The sequence below is a fragment of the Oryctolagus cuniculus genome, chromosome 13 (assembly GCF_051225735.1).
Source record: "Oryctolagus cuniculus isolate XC-2025 breed Fujian yellow rabbit chromosome 13, ASM5122573v1, whole genome shotgun sequence".
Classification (NCBI taxonomy): domain Eukaryota; kingdom Metazoa; phylum Chordata; class Mammalia; order Lagomorpha; family Leporidae; genus Oryctolagus; species Oryctolagus cuniculus.
In genome coordinates, this window is record NC_142879.1 from 7013792 (window position 1) to 7038336 (window position 24545).

Below are 24545 nucleotides of genomic sequence, written 5' to 3' on the forward strand. Positions count from 1 at the left end.
AAGTAATATAATTTTAGTAGAAATACTATGAACACAAAATTCAAGGAATATTCAGAGATTAGAAAGCAAATGAGCTTGTTAATTCCACTCCACTCCTTAAGAAACTACTGGAACAGGACTTTTAGATAACTGAAGTAACATAATTTTCAGAGAGTATATTGCTATTACTGGAACAGGTGGCTGAAAAAAGTGATTAAAACCCAAAAGGTTTTGATATATGGTTTATAAATAACTAAAAACTTTGCAAAACAAAAACTATGATGAAAGACAAAATGTGGCAATCATAATACCACAACAATGCAATCATTAAATCAAAAGTCACTGTAATTTTATTCTATGGGGAAAAAAAAGCCATGGTGCAATTTGTACCTTCCAATCTCTCCTGCCCTTCCTCTTCCAGTCTCTTCTTTCTTGTTCTGAAATTTTCCTAGGTACTCTGCTCTGTTCTTACAATGGTAATAAGTCCTAACATATTCAGAAGTTGCAGAAATAATTTAATCCATTTTTTTCAGACTTTATTGCATGAAATATCAATATTACTAAGTCAAGAAGACACAGATTTCACAGAATCTGTTTTCAAAATTATTACACTATTTTACAATTTATAGGATGTGTATGCTTCCCTAATTATAATTATAAATGTATCACAGGTTTACATTATGCCATGCACTGAGCTTGGAACAATTTTTCCCTAAATTTATATTCCTCTATCCCATGGTTTGTCACATTTGTGTCACCCTCCTCGTTTTTACTAAAAAAAGCTAAAATTCAGAAAAGTTAAGTAAATGTTTTGAAGGTTTCAGAGGTAGTTAAGAGAAAGAAGAGAGATGAATCTAGATACAACACAAGGTCATGTGACCTCTTTATTTTATTATCTTATGATTTATTTGTGTAAGAAAGTAATGGAGAAATACCATCTAGTGAACCTATTTTTTGGGTCCAAATGGTCTATACTTTAATTGCTTAGGGTTACACGGCAGACTTACATTTCCAAAATACACACAGCAGTCTGCGCCTGTCCAGACCTGTCCACACCTGGCTCACCACCTTTTCTCGGTCCTGATGTCTCTATATTGGAATCTTTACTTGTAGAACTGACCCATCTGGGATCTCTAGATTTCCTTCATTCAGTACCCTTCCTCAGGGAGATCTGAATTATCCTCAGAAGACACTACTAAACTTTAAAATTTATCCAATAAACTACAATCCCAGTCTCCAAGCAAAGTTTAATTTCACTTATTTACTCATTTGCCAATGCTTGATGAGAACCTATGTAACCAAGTGCTTTTATCACCAGTGGAGTAAAGTTGTGACAGACGCAGTCAGTACCCCTGATTACAAACAACAACGAAAATAAACCAAAAAAGTGTGCAAGGGAAACAGAACATAAACCAGTAGGCAAATAAAACAATTTTACATGAGAAGAAGTCAATAAACAGCACTATGAAGAATGCAAATTCAGATCATGAAATGGTTGGGAATAAGGAGTTTCCTGGGCACTGTTGCTGGGATGGTCAGGAAAGACCCGGCTGAGGAAGCTACACTTGAACAGAAAATGTGAAGGTCATTGTGACCAAAACACAGTGTCAGGAGGAAAGGCACAGGGGGCCAGGAGGACAATTAGCATCAGACCACAAGTGTAGGCTTTTAGGGTCCACAACAAGGCATTCTGAGATCCAAATAAAACAGGGATGTGGGCTGACTCGAGCTTCAGAGGACGTGTGTGGAGGGTGGACCAGGGGAGTAGCACAGGGGAACGCATGGTGGTGTCTGGATCTAGAGATGTAGGAGGTGAGCACAGAGTTTGCAAGGCGTCCCTTCTGCAGTAATAAAATGACATGATTTGCTGATGGACAGGCGGGTAGGTAAGGAAAGCAAAGCCTCATTCTCCAAGGTGGGAACACCAGGAGCAAGCTTCTTCCCGGCCGCTGTGCTGTGGGTGTGCGTGCACCTGCTGAGAAACTCATGAAGAGCAGGACTCCCAGTTTTCATGGCTTTCCTATGCAATCTATTCCGGCTCTCCATCAGACGAGAGAGCAGAACCCCTTTCTAAGGAACACAGAGCCCAGTGTCTCTTGAAGTCACAGGCAAAATGAAATGGATACAATTTGAGGATATTTCTAAAGTTTAGGAAATTGTCAGTTTCTTTATTGTGTATTATGTCTCCCAACACCATCTAAGTATATTTGACATACAGAATTGCACATTTCCATAATCACAAATTTAAAGTATTAAATGATAGTTTTCTTTATTTTTCAGATTTCTAAGCTGAGAAAGAACTACAATTATTACTCTTTACTTTCAAAGAAGTCGTCATAATGGATATTCATTCATCTTTTTCATATCATACATCACAATCATAAATACTAAAAGAGCATGATATTTAGTATTTTCTCCAGTAAACCGTTCCTGCTCTCTGTACCCAGAATTGGTGACTCCCACCTGTGTTCACTTCATGCTCAATTTTTTAAACAAAATTTGCATATCACCTCACATTACAGAAGGTAATAACCAGGGCTATATTAAATGTATACTCTTAGGCTATACGCAAATTTTTAGCACAGACTAAGTGATGTTCATCTATCCAACTATTGTGAACACTGTGAAAGGCATTTAAAAGTCTCTCAATAAATGTGTTGGGAAAGGGAATGACAATGCTACAGTCACTCAAGTGGCAGCGACTCGGACTCACAGACACGCGTCACGTGTGATGCATGCAGTTCACGCACGAGCACACGCAGGCATACACATCGTCAAAGCGCCCTACCTCCCAGAGTGGCAGACAGCAGGAAATGCGTCCCATACTTCTTGATGAGGTTTTCTGTGACTTGCTGCAGGGTGGGCCGGCGTCCCAGGAGCCTGATGTTGCGGAAGAATTCAGGGGCGAGAGGCAGAGGGGAGCCCAGGAAATGTCTTCTCTCCACCGCCAGGTTATTTACTTTCCAACGGCCAAACTCCCTGGAAAGAAAATTCATTTTTATTCATAAAGGCATCATCTGAACATTTTCGTCAAAAAGTTCTCTTGTTCGTTCTCTCCATTAGAGTAACTGCTTTTGTCACCTTTATGCCATCTGCTACGAGTAGGAGAAGCAATCCTTGTACTTTATTTACCTGAAGTGAACACTCTTGAACCGAATCTTAGAGGGAACAGCTTACACTGACAAATTTTTCCCAAGGAAGGAAGGCTGTATCCATGCATACATAGTCATGCATAGAATAGGAATGTGGTTACTTAAAACAAAAAAGAAAAGAAAAATGAAGGTATTTTCTAAGAGAAAAGAGCAAGGGAATCAATTAATTTGTTTTCATCACTCTAAAGATACATTTATTCACTTTAGAGTAGAAATTATAGAGCTCAGATATCATGGACCTAAAGAATTAAAAACATGATCACAAGACAAACTGTCTTGGTTTTGTTTTGAGCTGTTTATTTTTAAAGAGTCACTATTTACAACATACTTTGAAACTCAAATCCAACTTGTTTAGAAATTTCTCAACATTATGACTTTACAAATGCATTTTGCCAGATTAGAGAAACATCAGATACAGCTATAAAAATGTATGAATTTTTAAAAAGAACTTACACATTAAGTTTAAGTTAACCAATAATGCTTTATAAAATAACTATCATAAATCGAATCACCAGATGTCAACAACTGAGATTTTTTTTCCTGAGCAATGTTGGGATTAAAATCCTTAAGTATTTTCCATATGTAAGAATTTAATTTTCTAGGATTGAAAAACTTGTATGAGCATTATTTTTTTATTTATTTATATTTTTAACTTTTATTTAATGAATATAAATTTCCAAAGTACAGCTTATGGATTACAATGGTTTCCCCCCCATAACTTCCCTCCCACCCTGAACCCTCCCCTTTCCCGCTCCCTCTCCCCTTCCAATCACATCAAGATTCATTTTCGATTCTTGTATGAACATTATTAACACAGTGTGATGCTGAGCAAATGAAAGGCTGAGTAAATATACCACACATGGCATACGGGTAAAGCTGCCAGTTAGGGTCCATGCCGATCCACTTCCAATCCAGCTCTCTGCTGTGGCCTGGGAAAGCAGTAGAAGATGGCCCAGGTGCTTGGGCCCCTGCATCCAAGTGAGAGACCAGAAGAAGCTCCTGGATCCTGGCTCTGGATCTGCACAGCTTCGGTCATTGTGGCCTTTTGGGGAGTGAACCAGCTGATAGAAGACATTTGCCTCTGTCTCTCCCTCTCACTATCTGTCACTCTACCTCTCAAATAAATATATTTTTTTAATTTTTTATTTAGTAAATATAAATTTCCAAAGTACAGTTTATGGATTACAATGGCTTCCCCCCCATAATTTCCCTCCCACTCACACCCCTCCCATCTCCCACTCCCTCTCCCATTCCATTCACATCAAGATTCATTTTCAATTATCTTTATATACAGAAGATTGATTCAGTATATATTAAGTAAAGATTTCATCAGTGTGCACCCACACAGAAACACAAAGTGAAAAATACTGTTTCAGTACTAGTTATAGCATTACTTCACATTGGAAAACACATTAAGGACAGATCCCACATGAGAAGTAAGTACACAGTGACTCCTGTTGTTGACTTAACAATTTGACACTCTTGTATATGGCGTCAGGAATCTCCCTAGGCTCTAGTCATGAGTTTCCAAGGCTATGGAAGCCTTTTGAGTTCGCTGACTTCCATCTTATTCCAACAGGGTCATAGTAAAAGTGGAGAGAAAAGGTACCTCCTTCTTTGATGGCCCCGTTCTTTCCATTGGGATCTCACTCACAGAGATCTTTCATTTAGGTCTTTTTTTTTTTTTTTTTCCCCAGAGTGTCTTGGCTTTCCATGCCTAAAATACTCTCATGGGCTCTTCAGCCATATCTGAATGCCTTAAGGGCTGATTCTGAGGCCAGAGTGCTATTTAGGACATCTGCCATTTTCAGAGTCTGCTGTGTTTCCCACTTCCCATGATGGATTGTTCTCTCCCTTTTTGATTCTATCAGTTAGTATTAGCAGACACTAGTCTTGTTTGTGTGATCCCTTTGACTCTTAGACCTATCAGTATGATCAGTTGTGGACTGAAATTGATCAGTTGGACTGGTGAGATGGCATTGGTACATGCCACCTTGATGGGATTGAATTGGAATCCGCTGGCACGTTTCTAACTACTGTGTGTTAATTATAGAGTTCAACCAATAGTACCTGAACATAACAAAGAAAAAATACTAAAATGGATAAAGAATTACATTGTACATCAGCAGTCAGTGCAAGAGCTGATCAAGTGACTGTTTCTCATAGTGTCCATTTCACTTCAACAGGTTTCCCCTTTGGTGCTCAGTTAGTTGTTGCTGATCAGGGAGAACTCTTCAGCTAAATCCAAACACCCAAGAATAATTGTGTGTTAACCACAGAGCTCAACGAATAGTATTAACCAAAACAAAAAAAAATACTAAAAGGGATAAAGTATTAAATTATACATCAACAGTCAAGACAAGAGCTGATCAAGTCACCATTTCTCATAGTGTCCATTTCACTTCAACAGGTTTCCTTTGAAGTTCTCAGTTAGTTGTCACTGATCAGGGAGAACATATGATGTTTGTCCCTTTGGGACTGGCTTAATTCACTCAGCATGATGTTTCCAGATTCCTCCATCTTGTTGCAAATGACCAGGTTTCGTTGTTTGTGACTGCTGTATATTATTCTATAGAGTACATGTCCCATAATTTGTTTATCCAGTCTACTGTTGATGGGCATTTGGGTTGGTTTCAGGTCTTAACTATAGTGAATTGAGCTGCAATAAACATTAAGGTGCATATAGCTTTTTTGTTTGCCAATTTCATTTCCTTTGGGTAAATTCCAAGGAGTGGGATGGCTGGGTTGTATGGTAGGGTTATATTCAGGTTTCTGAGGAATCTCCAGACTGACTTCCATAGTGGCTTAACCAGTTTGCATTCCCACCAACAGTGGATTAGTGTCCCTTTTTCCCCACATCCCCGCCAGCATCTATTCTTGGTAGATTTCTGAATGTGAGCCATTCTAACTGGGGTGAGGTGAAACCTCATTGTGGTTTTGGTTTGCATTTCCCTGATTGCGAGTGATCTTGAACATTTTTTCATGTGCCTGTTGGCCATTTGGATTTCCTCTTTTGTAAAATGTCTATTGAGGTCCTTGGCCCATCTCTTAAGTGGGTTGTTTGTTTTGATGTTGTGGAGTTTCTTGATCTCTTTGTAGATTCTGGTTATTAACCCTTTATCTGTTGCATAGTTTGCAAATATGTTTTCCCATTCTGTCGGTTGCCTCTTCACTCTCCTGATTGTTTATTTTGCAGTACAGAAACTCCTCAATTTGATGCAATCCCAATAGTTAATTTTTGCTTTGACTGCCTGCGCCTCCAGGATCTTTTCTAGGAAGTCTTTGCCAGTACCTATATCTTGCATGGTTTCTCTAATGCTCTCTAATAATAAAATTTTTAAAAACTACATTCTACTGCTACTGTTCTGGGAGCCATAATCTGAGGAAAACTGCTGATCTAGATGATTTGGGGTGATGTCTTAAAATCTATTCAGAGTTGTGCCTTTTCAGTAAATTTATTATAATGTCTCCTCAAGACAGCAGGCGTGTTTTTAAGTGTCTTTACTCACTTTCCAAATCAGGATATTGATTAATTTTTGTGGGATAATTCTCTTCTATAAGAAATTTGCATGTATGTGTAAATATATATTAATATTTGAAATAAAATATTTAAGTTTTAGTTGGTTAGTATTAGCACAAAGTATATGGTATTACGATGTTCCTAAGTTATTCATTAAACCATCAGCTAAACAACAGTGCTTACTAAATCTTAATATAACAGGTATTTACTTTGTTATACCTAAAACAAGTTTATAATTTTATTAAGGTAAAGTAATATAACTGGACCCCAAATCAGTGACCTCTCTGTCAATGGCTTAAAGTGCTGATTAACTTCCGTGGAAAAGTCACACGGAGTCACACATTAGGGTGAAAGCAGCAACACAAATTAATTGGACTCTGAACAACTGAAACAGGCACGTGGTGGTGATGTTTTATATCCTACATAAACCTTTTCCAACATGCTGAGCATTTCCTACTGGTGACTGAGACAAACACCTGACAGAAGAGTGCGATTCCAGCATCGCTCATCTTTCTCAGCAATTATTAAATAAACGCAAACAACCCAGATACCTTCTGACTTAAAGCTCTATGACTGCTTTATGTCCTCACTGTTCTACCTGACAAAGAAAGGATTGTTATCTAAAGAAAGAACTTATTTATGTGATTTTCTGAAATAAGTCTGTAACACCGATCACTACACTGCAGAATCAACAATTCTATAATTGTCTAGTATTTATTATCTATTCTTATTATCTACATTCCTTGCAATATATTTGAATAAGAAAATCAATGACCTGAGGGATCAAAAAATCAAATAACATGTGAATCAGTAAATTTCAATTCAAAGGCTTTGAAGTGATTTTCCTCAGTAAAATCGCAAGTGTGAAGTACTTTATTTAACATCACACCTCTACCTAATTTATCAGCATTCTCTTATATCAATGTACTTGGTCTAACTCACTTTGGAAAAGTGTAGTCTTCTCCTGGATTCCTACAACTTCAAGGCTCTGAGCAGCCTAATACTGTGGACAAACTTCTGGAGAGCCACCTTCTGCTGTCAGGTACTTTTTATCACCTCAATATGCTGCACTCAAGTTTACTGTCTAAATTCACACTGTGATATTTCAGGTGGGCAAACACTTTGATAACATAAGATTATTCTGTTCTCTCTGTTGTTCAGCAGCCTCGAGGCTGAGAACACATTCTTTGTGGGCATCTCCAATAAAACTAATTAATGACCCAACTAAATCAACGCAGAATTGCTCATAATTGCGGGAAATTATTTTCTTCATTTCAAGAGCTTTATTTAAAATTATTCTTTTAATTTCCTTCCTCATATTTTCTCATCAAGAGAAAATACTACATGTTCTATTTGGTTAATCCAACATGTTTAATTTGTATGGAAATAACAAATGCGGAGATCTAAGAGATCTTGCATTTCCATTAATCAAATCTGTTTTATGCTGTAATGATGCATGTTCCCTGTTATCATCTCCATAAATTTTTGCCAGCGACCCAGAGTAAAGTACTGAAATCACCTAGTGATGTGGTGGTAAGCATAATTTCAGCAAATCATCTATGCAGAGAACCACAGTGAGTAGTAGACATTAAACTGAACACAAATACTCAGTTTTTCTTTTCCAAAGCATAAGACAAGGTTGTTTACTGGTGTTCCTTAAGTCAGTGTGATCATGTTGCTTACTCTGATGAAGAGTGAACATGTCTGTTTAGCCTGGTCATTCTAGGACCTTGATCAACAATGATGAACAGAATCCCTTCTCTAAATCCATCCTTACAGGTTACCAATATAAACAAGTGTATGACTTAAAATTAATTATCACATAAAAAGTCACCAACATACAGGAGTTCTTACTGAGTTTGTTCATTTCCTAGCAATATTATATAGTTTGTCAGGAATGACACTGAGTATTTTGACTTTTTAGAAATTTAGCACAGCAATAAAAAATAATGGTAATACATAAATTAGAAACATATAGGTCTAGGGCTGTTTTTTTGTTTCTGAAGATGTAATTCATCTAAGTTGCAGACAGATCATACATTCATTAAATTTTGGAAGAACAAAGAAATGGGGTGCTGAATTTAAAAAATGCTACTGGGCATGATTCTCATAATGAGAATATTTCGTCTAAAGGCATCTCAGGATTCCATCCAGATGCTCTATGTTCATATTAAGTAAGAACAGTGCTGTACATAACTAAGTGGTGCCTTTTACTTAGAACGTCACAGAACATGGATTTTTTTCATCATGAAGACTTTGACTTAATAGGCACCATCATGAGACTTGACTATAACTCGGCCTTGTTAGAGGTGCCATTATTTTGCAGAACACACACATGGACCATAACCAGTTCCATCTGAGCATTACCTTGAAAATGTTTCAGCTCTAAGCAGATTCTATCAGCTTATGAGGATTGTATGTTCATCTCCTGAAAATTCTAACTTACAGGCATCTCTTATGTGTGTATTTTGTATATTGTGATATTTTTCTCTCTACCCATCTCATAAATAGTCAAAAAGCAAGAATGGCATCAAAAATTTCATTTAAATGGCAGTTACAGACTCGCCACAATACCATTGACTTACCATATTAGCATCTAAATTCGATGTAAATACTCAAATATACTCAGTACTAATACATGCACAACCATGCATAAATGCATACACATACTATTTCTCAAATGTAAAGGCTCTTCCATTGTTGATATTAGAAATTTTGGACTCAATACAAAAGGAAAAGCAGAATAAAAAGTATTGACAAAACCAGAGGGTGCATTTGCTAAAAAGATTTATCTTTAATTGCTAATTTACACTAAATGAAGTTATTTGTCTAAAGTCCCAAAGGCTATTATTACATTACTTTTCAAATCACTACTTTTGTTGGTTTATAATTTTAATTCCATCAATATTCATTAAAATTTGCAGACACAACAGAATACCAAGACAAAATATATAACCCAAGCACTAATCTATTGAGAATAAATTCAACATGAGAATCATAAATTAACTTGCCAATATTTATTAGCAATAACCTTCTAAGTACATCTGTAAAATCACACAGATCTTAAGAAATGCCACTAATGATCAATACTAGATTCTCATAATTATATCACATGTAACTATTGTATATAAAATTGTTTTTTTAACACTCATGCCACACCACTTCCACATCTCACAAATGACACTATTTTCCATTTGGCTGGTATGAGGAAAGGAGCCTGATGGCCCGCATTACTGGCTCTGATTTCAGTGTTGCTAAAGCAGATAAATGCTAAGCAGTTGGCAGAGTAGAGATTCCACTCTCTCTTCCCCACCCCTTGATACTCCCAACTTTTTAAAAAATTTAATAGTTCTGGATATTTTCAAAGCTTGAAATACATTACAGGATGAAGCTTTGAATTTGGCAGAGTTAACCCATGCACATAAAAAACAGAAAGAAAAGCACATCACAAATATGACTTATGTAAAATATTTACATGTTGCATTTTTGAGAAGCATCAATTAATGACTACTATGATTGAATGTAATACCAAAATCAGAGTAGATCAGAGAAGATAATTTGCATGATTGCAATATGAAATTTGCCCATCCAGTAAAATAAAAATGAATTTACTGTAGTTGAAACCTTTTGACTACAGCACAGAAATAAGATATATATGAGTTAGTAATAATTTTTTCACAATGTTTTCATTTCTTTTATTTTTAAAAATAAAATTCTTTAAAAAGATTCATTTTTAAAATAATTTGAAAGGGAGAGTTCCAGAGAGGAAGGGAGAGAGAAAGAGAGAGAGAGAGGGAGGGAGGAGAGAGAGAAAGAGAGAGATGTCTTCCATCTGCTGGTTTGCTTTCCAAATGTCTGCAATGGCCAGGGATGTATTAAGCCAAAGCCAGGAGCCAGAAGCTTCATCCAGGTCTCACATGGGTTGAGGAACACAAGGACTTGGGCCATCTTCCACTGCTTTACCAGGAGCATTAGCAGAAGGCCAGATTAGAAGTGGAGCAGCCAGGACTCCAACCAGCACCCTTATGGGATGCCAGCATTGCAGGTGGTGACTTAAATCATTACACCACAATGTTGACCCATCTCATTTACTTTAGAGGCAGAAAGAATGAGAGAAAAACCAAGAAACAGAAAGACTCACAGAAAGGGATAGCTTCTCATCTACTGGTTAATTGCCCAAATTCCTCCAAAGGGTGGGGCTGCACTGGAATTTGAGTTAGGAACCAGGAACTCCATCCAGGTCTCCTGCATAGGTGGCAGGACTCACCTCTTTTGAGCCATCACTGCTACCTCCCAAGTTCTTCACTGGACAAAAGCTGGAGTCAAGAGGCAGAACAAAAATCCAAACCATGTTCCCTGATTTGGGATGTAGATTTCTTAGTTCCTAGAGTAAATGTCCATTCAAAAATCTTGTAACATTGTTCTTGTTTGTTCAATCTGTAGAATTATGAAATAACTTAAAATCATTTAATATTTTTTGGAACAGCCATGTAGCCTACCTGTTAAGACATTCACAACTCATATCAGAACAAAGTACCTGGAATTGATACATAACAACAGGTCACTGCCTCCTATGTGGGAGACCTGGCTTGCATTATCAATTCCCAGGTTTTTCCCTGGCCAGCCCTGACAGCAAGTGTGTGTGATCTCTCTTTCATTCTCTCTCTCTCTCTCTGTCTCTCTCTCTCTGTCTCTCTCTCTCTCTCACATACACACACACACACACACACACACCTCTTTCTCTTGCACACACTCTCTCTCTCCCTCTCTCTCTCACACACACAATAGCCCCTGCTCATGATTTTAAGTATATACATGAAATTATAAACAAGAAAGAAGTTTATTGATAAGCTTAAAATGTTCATGAGCCAGAAAAGTGATCATAGACAGTTCCTCCATATGACAAGAAGAGGAATACTGTACCCTGCAAAGCTCTCATTGAGGAAGGAGACAAAGAAAACTTGAAAGAATTTATCACCATCCAGCCAGCCTTACAAATGATCCTTAAGGATGTACCAAACACAGAAACAGGGAAAGATAAACAGCCTCATGAAGAATGGGAAGACAGAAAGCTTTCTAGTAGAACAAAGGAGACTCAAAGCAAACAATGGGCTTATTTATGAAATAAATGCCAGGAACAAGTCACTGCTTATCAATAATAATCTTGAATGTAAATAGATGAAATTCTCCATTAACATATTGGCTGAATGGATTAAAAACAAAACTCATCAATATGCTGCCTATAGGAAACACTTCTCTCCAACAAAGATACAGACAGAAAGTGAAAGGATGGGATAAGATACTCCAGAATAATGGAAATCAAAAGAAGCAGAAGTAGCTATCCTAGTATCAGACAAAATAGATTTTAACACAAAACAGTTAAAAGATACAAAGAAGGTCATTACACAATGACTAAGGGACCAATTCAACAGGAAGATGTGACTATAGTCAATGCGTATGCACACAATGCTATGGCATCTGGCTATTTAAAATAAATATTAATGAATCTAAAGGGAGATAAGCTCTAATTCATTAATAATGGGGACATCAACACCCAACTTGCATCAATGGAGAGATGAATCAGACAAAAGATAAACAAAGAAACAACAGAGATGACTTACATTATTGATAAATTAGATTAAATTCATATCTGCAGAATCACAACTGCAGAATACATTTTCTTCATTCGTACATGGAATATTCCTAGGTAGACCATATGCTCAGTGATAAAATGAGTCTGGACAAATTAAAAAAAATGATTTCATGCCATGTATCTTTTATGACTACATGGAATAAAGCTAGAAATTAACAACATAAGATACTCTGGAAAATATAAAAGCACAAGAAAATGTAACAACATTCTACTGAATTAACAGTGTATAAAAGAAGAAATCAAGAGGGAAATAAAAAAAAATCCCTTGAAATAATTGAATTTGATTGCACAATGTATGAAAAATCATTTATGCATCAAAAGAAGTGTTAGGAGGAAAATTACAGCAATTAATGTCTACATAAAGAAATTGGAAAGGTATCAAAAAATCTGGCCAGCGCCGCGGCTCACTAGGCTAATCCTCCGCCTAGCGGCGCCGGCACACTGGGTTCTAGTCCCGGTCGGGGCGCCGGATTCTGTCCCGGTTGCCCCTCTTCCAGGCCAGCTCTCTGCTGTGGCCCGGGAGTGCAGTGGAGGATGGCCCAGGTGCTTGGGCCCTGCACCCCATGGGAGACCAGGAAAAGCACCTGGCTCCTGGCTCCTGCCATTGGATCAGCGCGGTGCGCCGGCTGCAGTGCGCTGGCCGCGGCGGCCATTGGAGGGTGAACTAACGGCAAAGGAAGACCTTTTTCTCTGTCTCTCTCACTGTCCACTCTGCCTGTCAAAAAAAAAAAAAAAAAAGGTATCAAAAAATCTAACAATTTATGTCAAGAATAAAGAAAAATAAGAACAAACTAAACCCAAAATTAGGAGGAAAGAAATAATAAAAATTATAGAATAAAAAAATAGAAATACAAAATTTACAAAGCACCAGTGAAATGAATATCTGATTTTTTTGAAAAATTGAACAAAATTGATACATAATTGGCCCAACTAACCAACAGAAAAACAAAAAGACCCCAAATAATATAAGCAGATCTGAAAAAGGAGATATTACCTTTCACAGAAATTTTTTAAAAATCAGGGATTATTACAAGCAACTATTTACCCAAACATTGGAAAATGTAGAATGCATTGATAGTTTTGGACACATACAATTTACCAAAATTGAGGCACAAATATGCAGAATACCTGGATAGAAAAACAATCAAGACTGAGATGGAATCAGTAATAAAGACCCTTTCAAAACTAAAATCCGAGATGCAAATAGCTTCACTGCTTAATTGTATCAAACTTTTTTAAAAAGATGTATTTATTTATTTATTTGAAAGGCATATTTACAGAAAGTGAGAGGCAGAGGCAGAGAGAAAGAGAGAAAGACAGATACCTTCCATCTACTGCTTCACTCCCCAAATGACTGCAATTGCAGGAGCTGGACCCATCTGAAACCAGGAGCCGCGAGTTCCTTCTGGGTTTCTCATGTGGGTAAAGGGACCCAAGCACCTGGCCTGCATTCCCATGCCATGGCAGAGAACTGAATCAGAAGTGGAAAAGCCAAGATATTAACTGGCACCCTTATGGATGCCAGCACTGCAGGCAGCGGCTTTACTTACTACACCACAATGCCGACACCTCTATCAAACTTTTAAAGGGTTAATTCCAACTTTTCTTAAACTACTCAAAACAATTGAAAAGGAGTTAATCCTTCCAAACTCGTGCTATGCGGCCAGCTTCACCATAATTTCAAAACCAGAAAAAGATACAACAGAGAAAGAGAACTATAGACCAATGTTCCTGGTGAACATAGATGTAAAAATTCTCAACAAAATACAAGCAAATCAAATCTGACAATGCATCAGAAGGATCAATAACCCAGAACAAGTGGAAGTCATCCTAGGGATGCAGGGATGGTTCAACATAAGCAAATCAATAAACATGATGTTCCTAATAAACGATGTTCCTAAGTTATTCATTAAACCATCAGCTAAACAACAGTGCTTACTAAATCTTAATATAACAGGTATTTACTTTGTTATACCTAAAACAAGTTTATAATTTTATTAAGGTAAAGTAATATAACTGGACCCCAAATCAGTGACCTCTCTGTCAATGGCTTAAAGTGCTGATTAACTTCCGTGGAAAAGTCACACGGAGTCACACATTAGGGTGAAAGCAGCAACACAAATTAATTGGACTCTGAACAACTGAAACAGGCACGTGGTGGTGATGTTTTATATCCTACATAAACCTTTTCCAACATGCTGAGCATTTCCTACTGGTGACTGAGACAAACACCTGACAGAAGAGTGCGATTCCAGCATCGCTCATCTTTCTCAGCAATTATTAAATAAACGCAAACAACCCAGATACCTTCTGACTTAAAGCTCTATGACTGCTTTATGTCCTCACTGTTCTACCTGACAAAGAAAGGATTGTTATCTAAAGAAAGAACTTATTTATGTGATTTTCTGAAATAAGTCTGTAACACCGATCACTACACTGCAGAATCAACAATTCTATAATTGTCTAGTATTTATTATCTATTCTTATTATCTACATTCCTTGCAATATATTTGAATAAGAAAATCAATGACCTGAGGGATCAAAAAATCAAATAACATGTGAATCAGTAAATTTCAATTCAAAGGCTTTGAAGTGATTTTCCTCAGTAAAATCGCAAGTGTGAAGTACTTTATTTAACATCACACCTCTACCTAATTTATCAGCATTCTCTTATATCAATGTACTTGGTCTAACTCACTTTGGAAAAGTGTAGTCTTCTCCTGGATTCCTACAACTTCAAGGCTCTGAGCAGCCTAATACTGTGGACAAACTTCTGGAGAGCCACCTTCTGCTGTCAGGTACTTTTTATCACCTCAATATGCTGCACTCAAGTTTACTGTCTAAATTCACACTGTGATATTTCAGGTGGGCAAACACTTTGATAACATAAGATTATTCTGTTCTCTCTGTTGTTCAGCAGCCTCGAGGCTGAGAACACATTCTTTGTGGGCATCTCCAATAAAACTAATTAATGACCCAACTAAATCAACGCAGAATTGCTCATAATTGCGGGAAATTATTTTCTTCATTTCAAGAGCTTTATTTAAAATTATTCTTTTAATTTCCTTCCTCATATTTTCTCATCAAGAGAAAATACTACATGTTCTATTTGGTTAATCCAACATGTTTAATTTGTATGGAAATAACAAATGCGGAGATCTAAGAGATCTTGCATTTCCATTAATCAAATCTGTTTTATGCTGTAATGATGCATGTTCCCTGTTATCATCTCCATAAATTTTTGCCAGCGACCCAGAGTAAAGTACTGAAATCACCTAGTGATGTGGTGGTAAGCATAATTTCAGCAAATCATCTATGCAGAGAACCACAGTGAGTAGTAGACATTAAACTGAACACAAATACTCAGTTTTTCTTTTCCAAAGCATAAGACAAGGTTGTTTACTGGTGTTCCTTAAGTCAGTGTGATCATGTTGCTTACTCTGATGAAGAGTGAACATGTCTGTTTAGCCTGGTCATTCTAGGACCTTGATCAACAATGATGAACAGAATCCCTTCTCTAAATCCATCCTTACAGGTTACCAATATAAACAAGTGTATGACTTAAAATTAATTATCACATAAAAAGTCACCAACATACAGGAGTTCTTACTGAGTTTGTTCATTTCCTAGCAATATTATATAGTTTGTCAGGAATGACACTGAGTATTTTGACTTTTTAGAAATTTAGCACAGCAATAAAAAATAATGGTAATACATAAATTAGAAACATATAGGTCTAGGGCTGTTTTTTTGTTTCTGAAGATGTAATTCATCTAAGTTGCAGACAGATCATACATTCATTAAATTTTGGAAGAACAAAGAAATGGGGTGCTGAATTTAAAAAATGCTACTGGGCATGATTCTCATAATGAGAATATTTCGTCTAAAGGCATCTCAGGATTCCATCCAGATGCTCTATGTTCATATTAAGTAAGAACAGTGCTGTACATAACTAAGTGGTGCCTTTTACTTAGAACGTCACAGAACATGGATTTTTTTCATCATGAAGACTTTGACTTAATAGGCACCATCATGAGACTTGACTATAACTCGGCCTTGTTAGAGGTGCCATTATTTTGCAGAACACACACATGGACCATAACCAGTTCCATCTGAGCATTACCTTGAAAATGTTTCAGCTCTAAGCAGATTCTATCAGCTTATGAGGATTGTATGTTCATCTCCTGAAAATTCTAACTTACAGGCATCTCTTATGTGTGTATTTTGTATATTGTGATATTTTTCTCTCTACCCATCTCATAAATAGTCAAAAAGCAAGAATGGCATCAAAAATTTCATTTAAATGGCAGTTACAGACTCGCCACAATACCATTGACTTACCATATTAGCATCTAAATTCGATGTAAATACTCAAATATACTCAGTACTAATACATGCACAACCATGCATAAATGCATACACATACTATTTCTCAAATGTAAAGGCTCTTCCATTGTTGATATTAGAAATTTTGGACTCAATACAAAAGGAAAAGCAGAATAAAAAGTATTGACAAAACCAGAGGGTGCATTTGCTAAAAAGATTTATCTTTAATTGCTAATTTACACTAAATGAAGTTATTTGTCTAAAGTCCCAAAGGCTATTATTACATTACTTTTCAAATCACTACTTTTGTTGGTTTATAATTTTAATTCCATCAATATTCATTAAAATTTGCAGACACAACAGAATACCAAGACAAAATATATAACCCAAGCACTAATCTATTGAGAATAAATTCAACATGAGAATCATAAATTAACTTGCCAATATTTATTAGCAATAACCTTCTAAGTACATCTGTAAAATCACACAGATCTTAAGAAATGCCACTAATGATCAATACTAGATTCTCATAATTATATCACATGTAACTATTGTATATAAAATTGTTTTTTTAACACTCATGCCACACCACTTCCACATCTCACAAATGACACTATTTTCCATTTGGCTGGTATGAGGAAAGGAGCCTGATGGCCCGCATTACTGGCTCTGATTTCAGTGTTGCTAAAGCAGATAAATGCTAAGCAGTTGGCAGAGTAGAGATTCCACTCTCTCTTCCCCACCCCTTGATACTCCCAACTTTTTAAAAAATTTAATAGTTCTGGATATTTTCAAAGCTTGAAATACATTACAGGATGAAGCTTTGAATTTGGCAGAGTTAACCCATGCACATAAAAAACAGAAAGAAAAGCACATCACAAATATGACTTATGTAAAATATTTACATGTTGCATTTTTGAGAAGCATCAATTAATGACTACTATGATTGAATGTAATACCAAAATCAGAGTAGATCAGAGAAGATAATTTGCATGATTGCAATATGAAATTTGCCCATCCAGTAAAATAAAAATGAATTTACTGTAGTTGAAACCTTTTGACTACAGCACAGAAATAAGATATATATGAGTTAGTAATAATTTTTTCACAATGTTTTCATTTCTTTTATTTTTAAAAATAAAATTCTTTAAAAAGATTCATTTTTAAAATAATTTGAAAGGGAGAGTTCCAGAGAGGAAGGGAGAGAGAAAGAGAGAGAGAGAGGGAGGGAGGAGAGAGAGAAAGAGAGAGATGTCTTCCATCTGCTGGTTTGCTTTCCAAATGTCTGCAATGGCCAGGGATGTATTAAGCCAAAGCCAGGAGCCAGAAGCTTCATCCAGGTCTCACATGGGTTGAGGAACACAAGGACTTGGGCCATCTTCCACTGCTTTACCAGGAGCATTAGCAGAAGGCCAGATTAGAAGTGGAGCAGCCAGGACTCCAACCAGCACCCTTATGGGATGCCAGCATTGCAGGTGGTGACTTAAATCATTACACCACAATGTTGACCCATCTCATTTACTTTAGAGGCAGAAAGAATGAGAGAAAAACCAAGAAACAGAAAGACTCACAGAAAGGGATAGCTTCTCATCTACTGGTTAATTGCCCAAATTCCTCCAAAGGGTGGGGCTGCACTGGAATTTGAGTTAGGAACCAGGAACTCCATCCAGGTCTCCTGCATAGGTGGCAGGACTCACCTCTTTTGAGCCATCACTGCTACCTCCCAAGTTCTTCACTGGACAAAAGCTGGAGTCAAGAGGCAGAACAAAAATCCAAACCATGTTCCCTGATTTGGGATGTAGATTTCTTAGTTCCTAGAGTAAATGTCCATTCAAAAATCTTGTAACATTGTTCTTGTTTGTTCAATCTGTAGAATTATGAAATAACTTAAAATCATTTAATATTTTTTGGAACAGCCATGTAGCCTACCTGTTAAGACATTCACAACTCATATCAGAACAAAGTACCTGGAATTGATACATAACAACAGGTCACTGCCTCCTATGTGGGAGACCTGGCTTGCATTATCAATTCCCAGGTTTTTCCCTGGCCAGCCCTGACAGCAAGTGTGTGTGATCTCTCTTTCATTCTCTCTCTCTCTCTCTGTCTCTCTCTCTCTGTCTCTCTCTCTCTCTCACATACACACACACACACACACACACACCTCTTTCTCTTGCACACACTCTCTCTCTCCCTCTCTCTCTCACACACACAATAGCCCCTGCTCATGATTTTAAGTATATACATGAAATTATAAACAAGAAAGAAGTTTATTGATAAGCTTAAAATGTTCATGAGCCAGAAAAGTGATCATAGACAGTTCCTCCATATGACAAGAAGAGGAATACTGTACCCTGCAAAGCTCTCATTGAGGAAGGAGACAAAGAAAACTTGAAAGAATTTATCACCATCCAGCCAGCCTTACAAATGATCCTTAAGGATGTACCAAACACAGAAACAGGGAAAGATAAACAGCCTCATGAAGAATGGGAAGACAGAAAGCTTTCTAGTAGAACAAAGGAGACTCAAAGCAAACAATGGGCTTATTTATGAAATAAATGCCAGGAACAAGTCACTGCTTATCAATAATAATCTTGAATGTAAATAGATGAAATTCTCCATTAACATATTGGCTGAATGGATTAAAAACAAAACTCATCAATATGCTGCCTATAGGAAACACTTCTCTCCAACAAAGATACAGACAGAAAGTGAAAGGATGGGATAAGATACTCCAGAATAATGGAAATCAAAAGAAGCAGAAGTAGCTATCCTAGTATCAGACAAAATAGATTTTAACACAAAACAGTTAAAAGATACAAAGAAGGTCATTACACAATGACTAAGGGACCAATTCAACAGGAAGATGTGACTATAGTCAATGCGTATGCACACAATGCTATGGCATCTGGCTATTTAAAATAAATATTAATGAATCTAAAGGGAGATAAGCTCTAATTCATTAATAATGGGGACATCAACACCCAACTTGCATCAATGGAGAGATGAATCAGACAAAAGATAAACAAAGAAACAACAGAGATGACTTACATTATTGATAAATTAGATTAAATTCATATCTGCAGAATCACAACTGCAGAATACATTTTCTTCATTCGTACATGGAATATTCCTAGGTAGACCATATGCTCAGTGATAAAATGAGTCTGGACAAATTAAAAAAAATGATTTCATGCCATGTATCTTTTATGACTACATGGAATAAAGCTAGAAATTAACAACATAAGATACTCTGGAAAATATAAAAGCACAAGAAAATGTAACAACATTCTACTGAATTAACAGTGTATAAAAGAAGAAATCAAGAGGGAAATAAAAAAAAATCCCTTGAAATAATTGAATTTGATTGCACAATGTATGAAAAATCATTTATGCATCAAAAGAAGTGTTAGGAGGAAAATTACAGCAATTAATGTCTACATAAAGAAATTGGAAAGGTATCAAAAAATCTGGCCAGCGCCGCGGCTCACTAGGCTAATCCTCCGCCTAGCGGCGCCGGCACACTGGGTTCTAGTCCCGGTCGGGGCGCCGGATTCTGTCCCGGTTGCCCCTCTTCCAGGCCAGCTCTCTGCTGTGGCCCGGGAGTGCAGTGGAGGATGGCCCAGGTGCTTGGGCCCTGCACCCCATGGGAGACCAGGAAAAGCACCTGGCTCCTGGCTCCTGCCATTGGATCAGCGCGGTGCGCCGGCTGCAGTGCGCTGGCCGCGGCGGCCATTGGAGGGTGAACTAACGGCAAAGGAAGACCTTTTTCTCTGTCTCTCTCACTGTCCACTCTGCCTGTCAAAAAAAAAAAAAAAAAAGGTATCAAAAAATCTAACAATTTATGTCAAGAATAAAGAAAAATAAGAACAAACTAAACCCAAAATTAGGAGGAAAGAAATAATAAAAATTATAGAATAAAAAAATAGAAATACAAAATTTACAAAGCACCAGTGAAATGAATATCTGATTTTTTTGAAAAATTGAACAAAATTGATACATAATTGGCCCAACTAACCAACAGAAAAACAAAAAGACCCCAAATAATATAAGCAGATCTGAAAAAGGAGATATTACCTTTCACAGAAATTTTTTAAAAATCAGGGATTATTACAAGCAACTATTTACCCAAACATTGGAAAATGTAGAATGCATTGATAGTTTTGGACACATACAATTTACCAAAATTGAGGCACAAATATGCAGAATACCTGGATAGAAAAACAATCAAGACTGAGATGGAATCAGTAATAAAGACCCTTTCAAAACTAAAATCCGAGATGCAAATAGCTTCACTGCTTAATTGTATCAAACTTTTTTAAAAAGATGTATTTATTTATTTATTTGAAAGGCATATTTACAGAAAGTGAGAGGCAGAGGCAGAGAGAAAGAGAGAAAGACAGATACCTTCCATCTACTGCTTCACTCCCCAAATGACTGCAATTGCAGGAGCTGGACCCATCTGAAACCAGGAGCCGCGAGTTCCTTCTGGGTTTCTCATGTGGGTAAAGGGACCCAAGCACCTGGCCTGCATTCCCATGCCATGGCAGAGAACTGAATCAGAAGTGGAAAAGCCAAGATATTAACTGGCACCCTTATGGATGCCAGCACTGCAGGCAGCGGCTTTACTTACTACACCACAATGCCGACACCTCTATCAAACTTTTAAAGGGTTAATTCCAACTTTTCTTAAACTACTCAAAACAATTGAAAAGGAGTTAATCCTTCCAAACTCGTGCTATGCGGCCAGCTTCACCATAATTTCAAAACCAGAAAAAGATACAACAGAGAAAGAGAACTATAGACCAATGTTCCTGGTGAACATAGATGTAAAAATTCTCAACAAAATACAAGCAAATCAAATCTGACAATGCATCAGAAGGATCAATAACCCAGAACAAGTGGAAGTCATCCTAGGGATGCAGGGATGGTTCAACATAAGCAAATCAATAAACATGATGCACCAAACAAAACACTGAATAATAGAAATCATATGATTATCCACATAGATACAGAGAGAGCTTTTGATAAACTACAACATCCTTTCACAATAATAAAAATGTTTACAAAATTTTGAATATAGAAGGAACACACATTAACACAATCAAGGAAATCTATGACAAATGCACATGCAGCATCATATTCAATGCTGAAAAGCTAGAAGCATTTCCTCTAAGACCTGGAAACAAACAAGGCTGCCCACTGTCACTGTTAGTACTCAATAAAATTCTGGAAGTTTACCAGAGACATTAAATAAAAGCAAGAAACAAAATGGATATAAATTAGAAAGGAAGATTTCAAATAATCCCTCATTGAATATGACCTGTTCCTATATTTGTGGACGAACCAAAAGACTCCATTATGAGAATAGGGAACTCAAAGGAATTTGGCAAAGTAGCAATATATAAAATCAACAAACAAAAGCAGTAGCATTCACATAGACGAATAATGCCATGGCTGAGAAAGAACATTTAAAATCAATCTTGTTCATTATAGCTACAAAAATTTAAATACATTGGGATAAGAATAATAAATTTGGAAAAATTTAAATAAGAATGAGAAGCAGCTCTACAAAGAAAATTACAAAATATTAGGGAAATAAAATTCAGAAAAATTGGAAAACTCTGCAATGTTTGTGCACAAGAAGAATTAATATCATTAACATATCCATACTACCCAAAACTATTTACAGATTCATTGTGATCCCAATCAAAATACCAAGGGCACTCTTCTCATATCTAGGAAAACTGATTCTAAAATTAATACAGAAACAAAGAGAAAATGAAAAGCTGAAGAAATATAAAATAAAAACAAAGTCAGGGCATCAAATATCTGATTTCAAGACACAGTACAGGGCTGTTATTGTCAATACAACCTGTAACAGCTGAAAAATAAATATGTGCACCAATGGAACAGAATAGGAACTCCAAAATTTAATCAATGTACCCAAAACAATAATGATCTTTGATAAGCAACCTAAAATCACTCCCTGGGAAAGGACAGTCTCTCCAAAAAATTGTGTTGGGAAAATTGGATCTCTGCATGCAAAAGCAGGAAATGAGACCCCCTACCTAACACTCTTTACGAAAATCAGCTCACAATTGATCCAGGATCTAAACTTGACACCATAAAATCTTGGAGGAAATACCAGAAGACAATGGCATAGGCATAGATTTCTCAGATAAGACTCCAGAAGCACAGGCAGTAAAACAAAGGTAGAAAAATAGAATTATACCAAGCTAAGAAGCTTCTGCACAGAAAATGAAATACTCGGCCTGCACCATGGCTCAATAGGCTAATCCTCTACCTGCCGCGCCAGCACACCGGGTTTTAGTCCCGGTCGGGGCGCCGGATTCTGTCCCAGTTGCCCCTCTTCCAGGCCAGCTCTCTGCTGTCGCCAGGGAGTGCAGTGGAGGATGGCCCAAGTGCTTGGGCCTGCACCCCTTGGGAGACCAGGAGGAGCACCTGGCTCCTGCCTTTGAATCGGCGCAGTGCGCTGGCTGCGGCGGCCATTGGAGGGTGAACCAATGGCAAAGGAAGACCTTTCTCTCTGTCTCTCTCTCTCACTGTCCACTCTGCCTGGCAAAAAAAAAAAAAAAAAAAAAAAATACTCAACAAGTTAAATCCCACCAGCAGAATTGGAAAAAAAATATTTTCAAAATACGAAAGGATTAATATCTGGAATTCATAAAGAGCTCAAGGAACTCAGCAACAACAAAATAAATCCAGTTTAGCACTGGAAAAAGGACATGGACTGGAACTTTTCAAAGGATGAAATACAAATGGCTAACACATGTGAAAAGATGCTCAGGATCACTAGCCAACAGAGAAGGCTAAATAAAAACACAATTACATTTCACCTCACCCAGCTTATAATGGCTGTCTTCTAAAAATCAAAAAATAACAAATGCTGGCAAGGATGTGGAGCAAAAGGTACCACAACACCATAATGGTGGGAATGCAAACTGGTACGACCATTATGGAAGACAGTGTGGAGATTCTTCAGAAACTAAAAATAGATCTACCATATGACCCAAGCATCCACTTCCGGGAATATGCCCAAATGCAATGAATTCAGCATATCAAAGTGTTACTTTTAACCCCACGTTTATTGCAGCATAATTTACATTAGCTAAGATGTGGAATCAACCCGGATGTCCATCTGCTTATGATTGGATAAAAAGAAGTGGGCTGGCGCTGTGGCTCAATAGGCTAATCCTCCACCTGCGGCACCAGCACACCAGGTTCTAGTCCCAGTCAGGGCACCGGATTCTGTCCCGGTTGCTCCTCTTCCAGTCCAGCTCTGCTGTGGCCCAGGAAGGCAGTGGAGGATGGCCCAGGTGCTTGGACCCTGCACCTGCATGGAAGACCAGGAAGAAGCACCTGGCTCCTGGCTTCAGATCAGTGTGGTGCGCTGGCTGCAGCACACCAGCAGCAGCGGCCATTGGGGGGTGAACCAACGGAAAAAGGAAGACCTGTCTCTCTGTCTCTCTCTCTCAATGTACACTCTGCCTGTCAAAAAAAGAAAAAAAGAGAAAATATGGTATATATGTATGTATGTTTGTATACATACACACAGGATGGAATATTACTCAGCCATAAAATAATGAAATCTGTCTTTTGCAACATAATGGATGAAACTGGAGAACATTATGCTTAGTGACAGAAACCAGACCCAAAAAAACAAATATTACAGTTTTTTTTTTCTGATTTATGGTTCCCAATATATAGAGTATAAAAATATATGTATTATGTGATCAAGATGACAGATTAGGGACCCATATGCTTTGCTGGGCTAAGGAAAAACAGTGGGAAAATGTCTAGGAGGAATACCCCCAGGGGAAAGTTAGAGAGAAAGCTGCACAGCAAATCCCATGGGAAAAGGTGAACAATGTGAACTGGTGTGTGAACAGCG

General features: G+C 37.3%; 1 protein-coding gene across 8 annotated transcripts in view; it reads right to left on the bottom strand.

Annotated features, from left to right (window-relative positions):
- The window catches only part of BRINP3 (BMP/retinoic acid inducible neural specific 3), a 556809-nt gene that overhangs the window by 292196 nt on the left and 240068 nt on the right, over nt 1-24545 (bottom strand). For 7 of the 8 annotated variants that reach the window (XM_008268734.5, XM_008268735.5, XM_051820406.3 and 4 more), the window contains exon 3: nt 2768-2958. The exons of the other annotated variant lie outside the window; for it this stretch is intronic. In XM_008268734.5, the coding sequence (XP_008266956.1) occupies nt 2768-2958 (191 nt within the window). The remainder of the gene's footprint in view (nt 1-2767; nt 2959-24545) is intronic. 8 annotated transcript variants of the gene reach the window in all.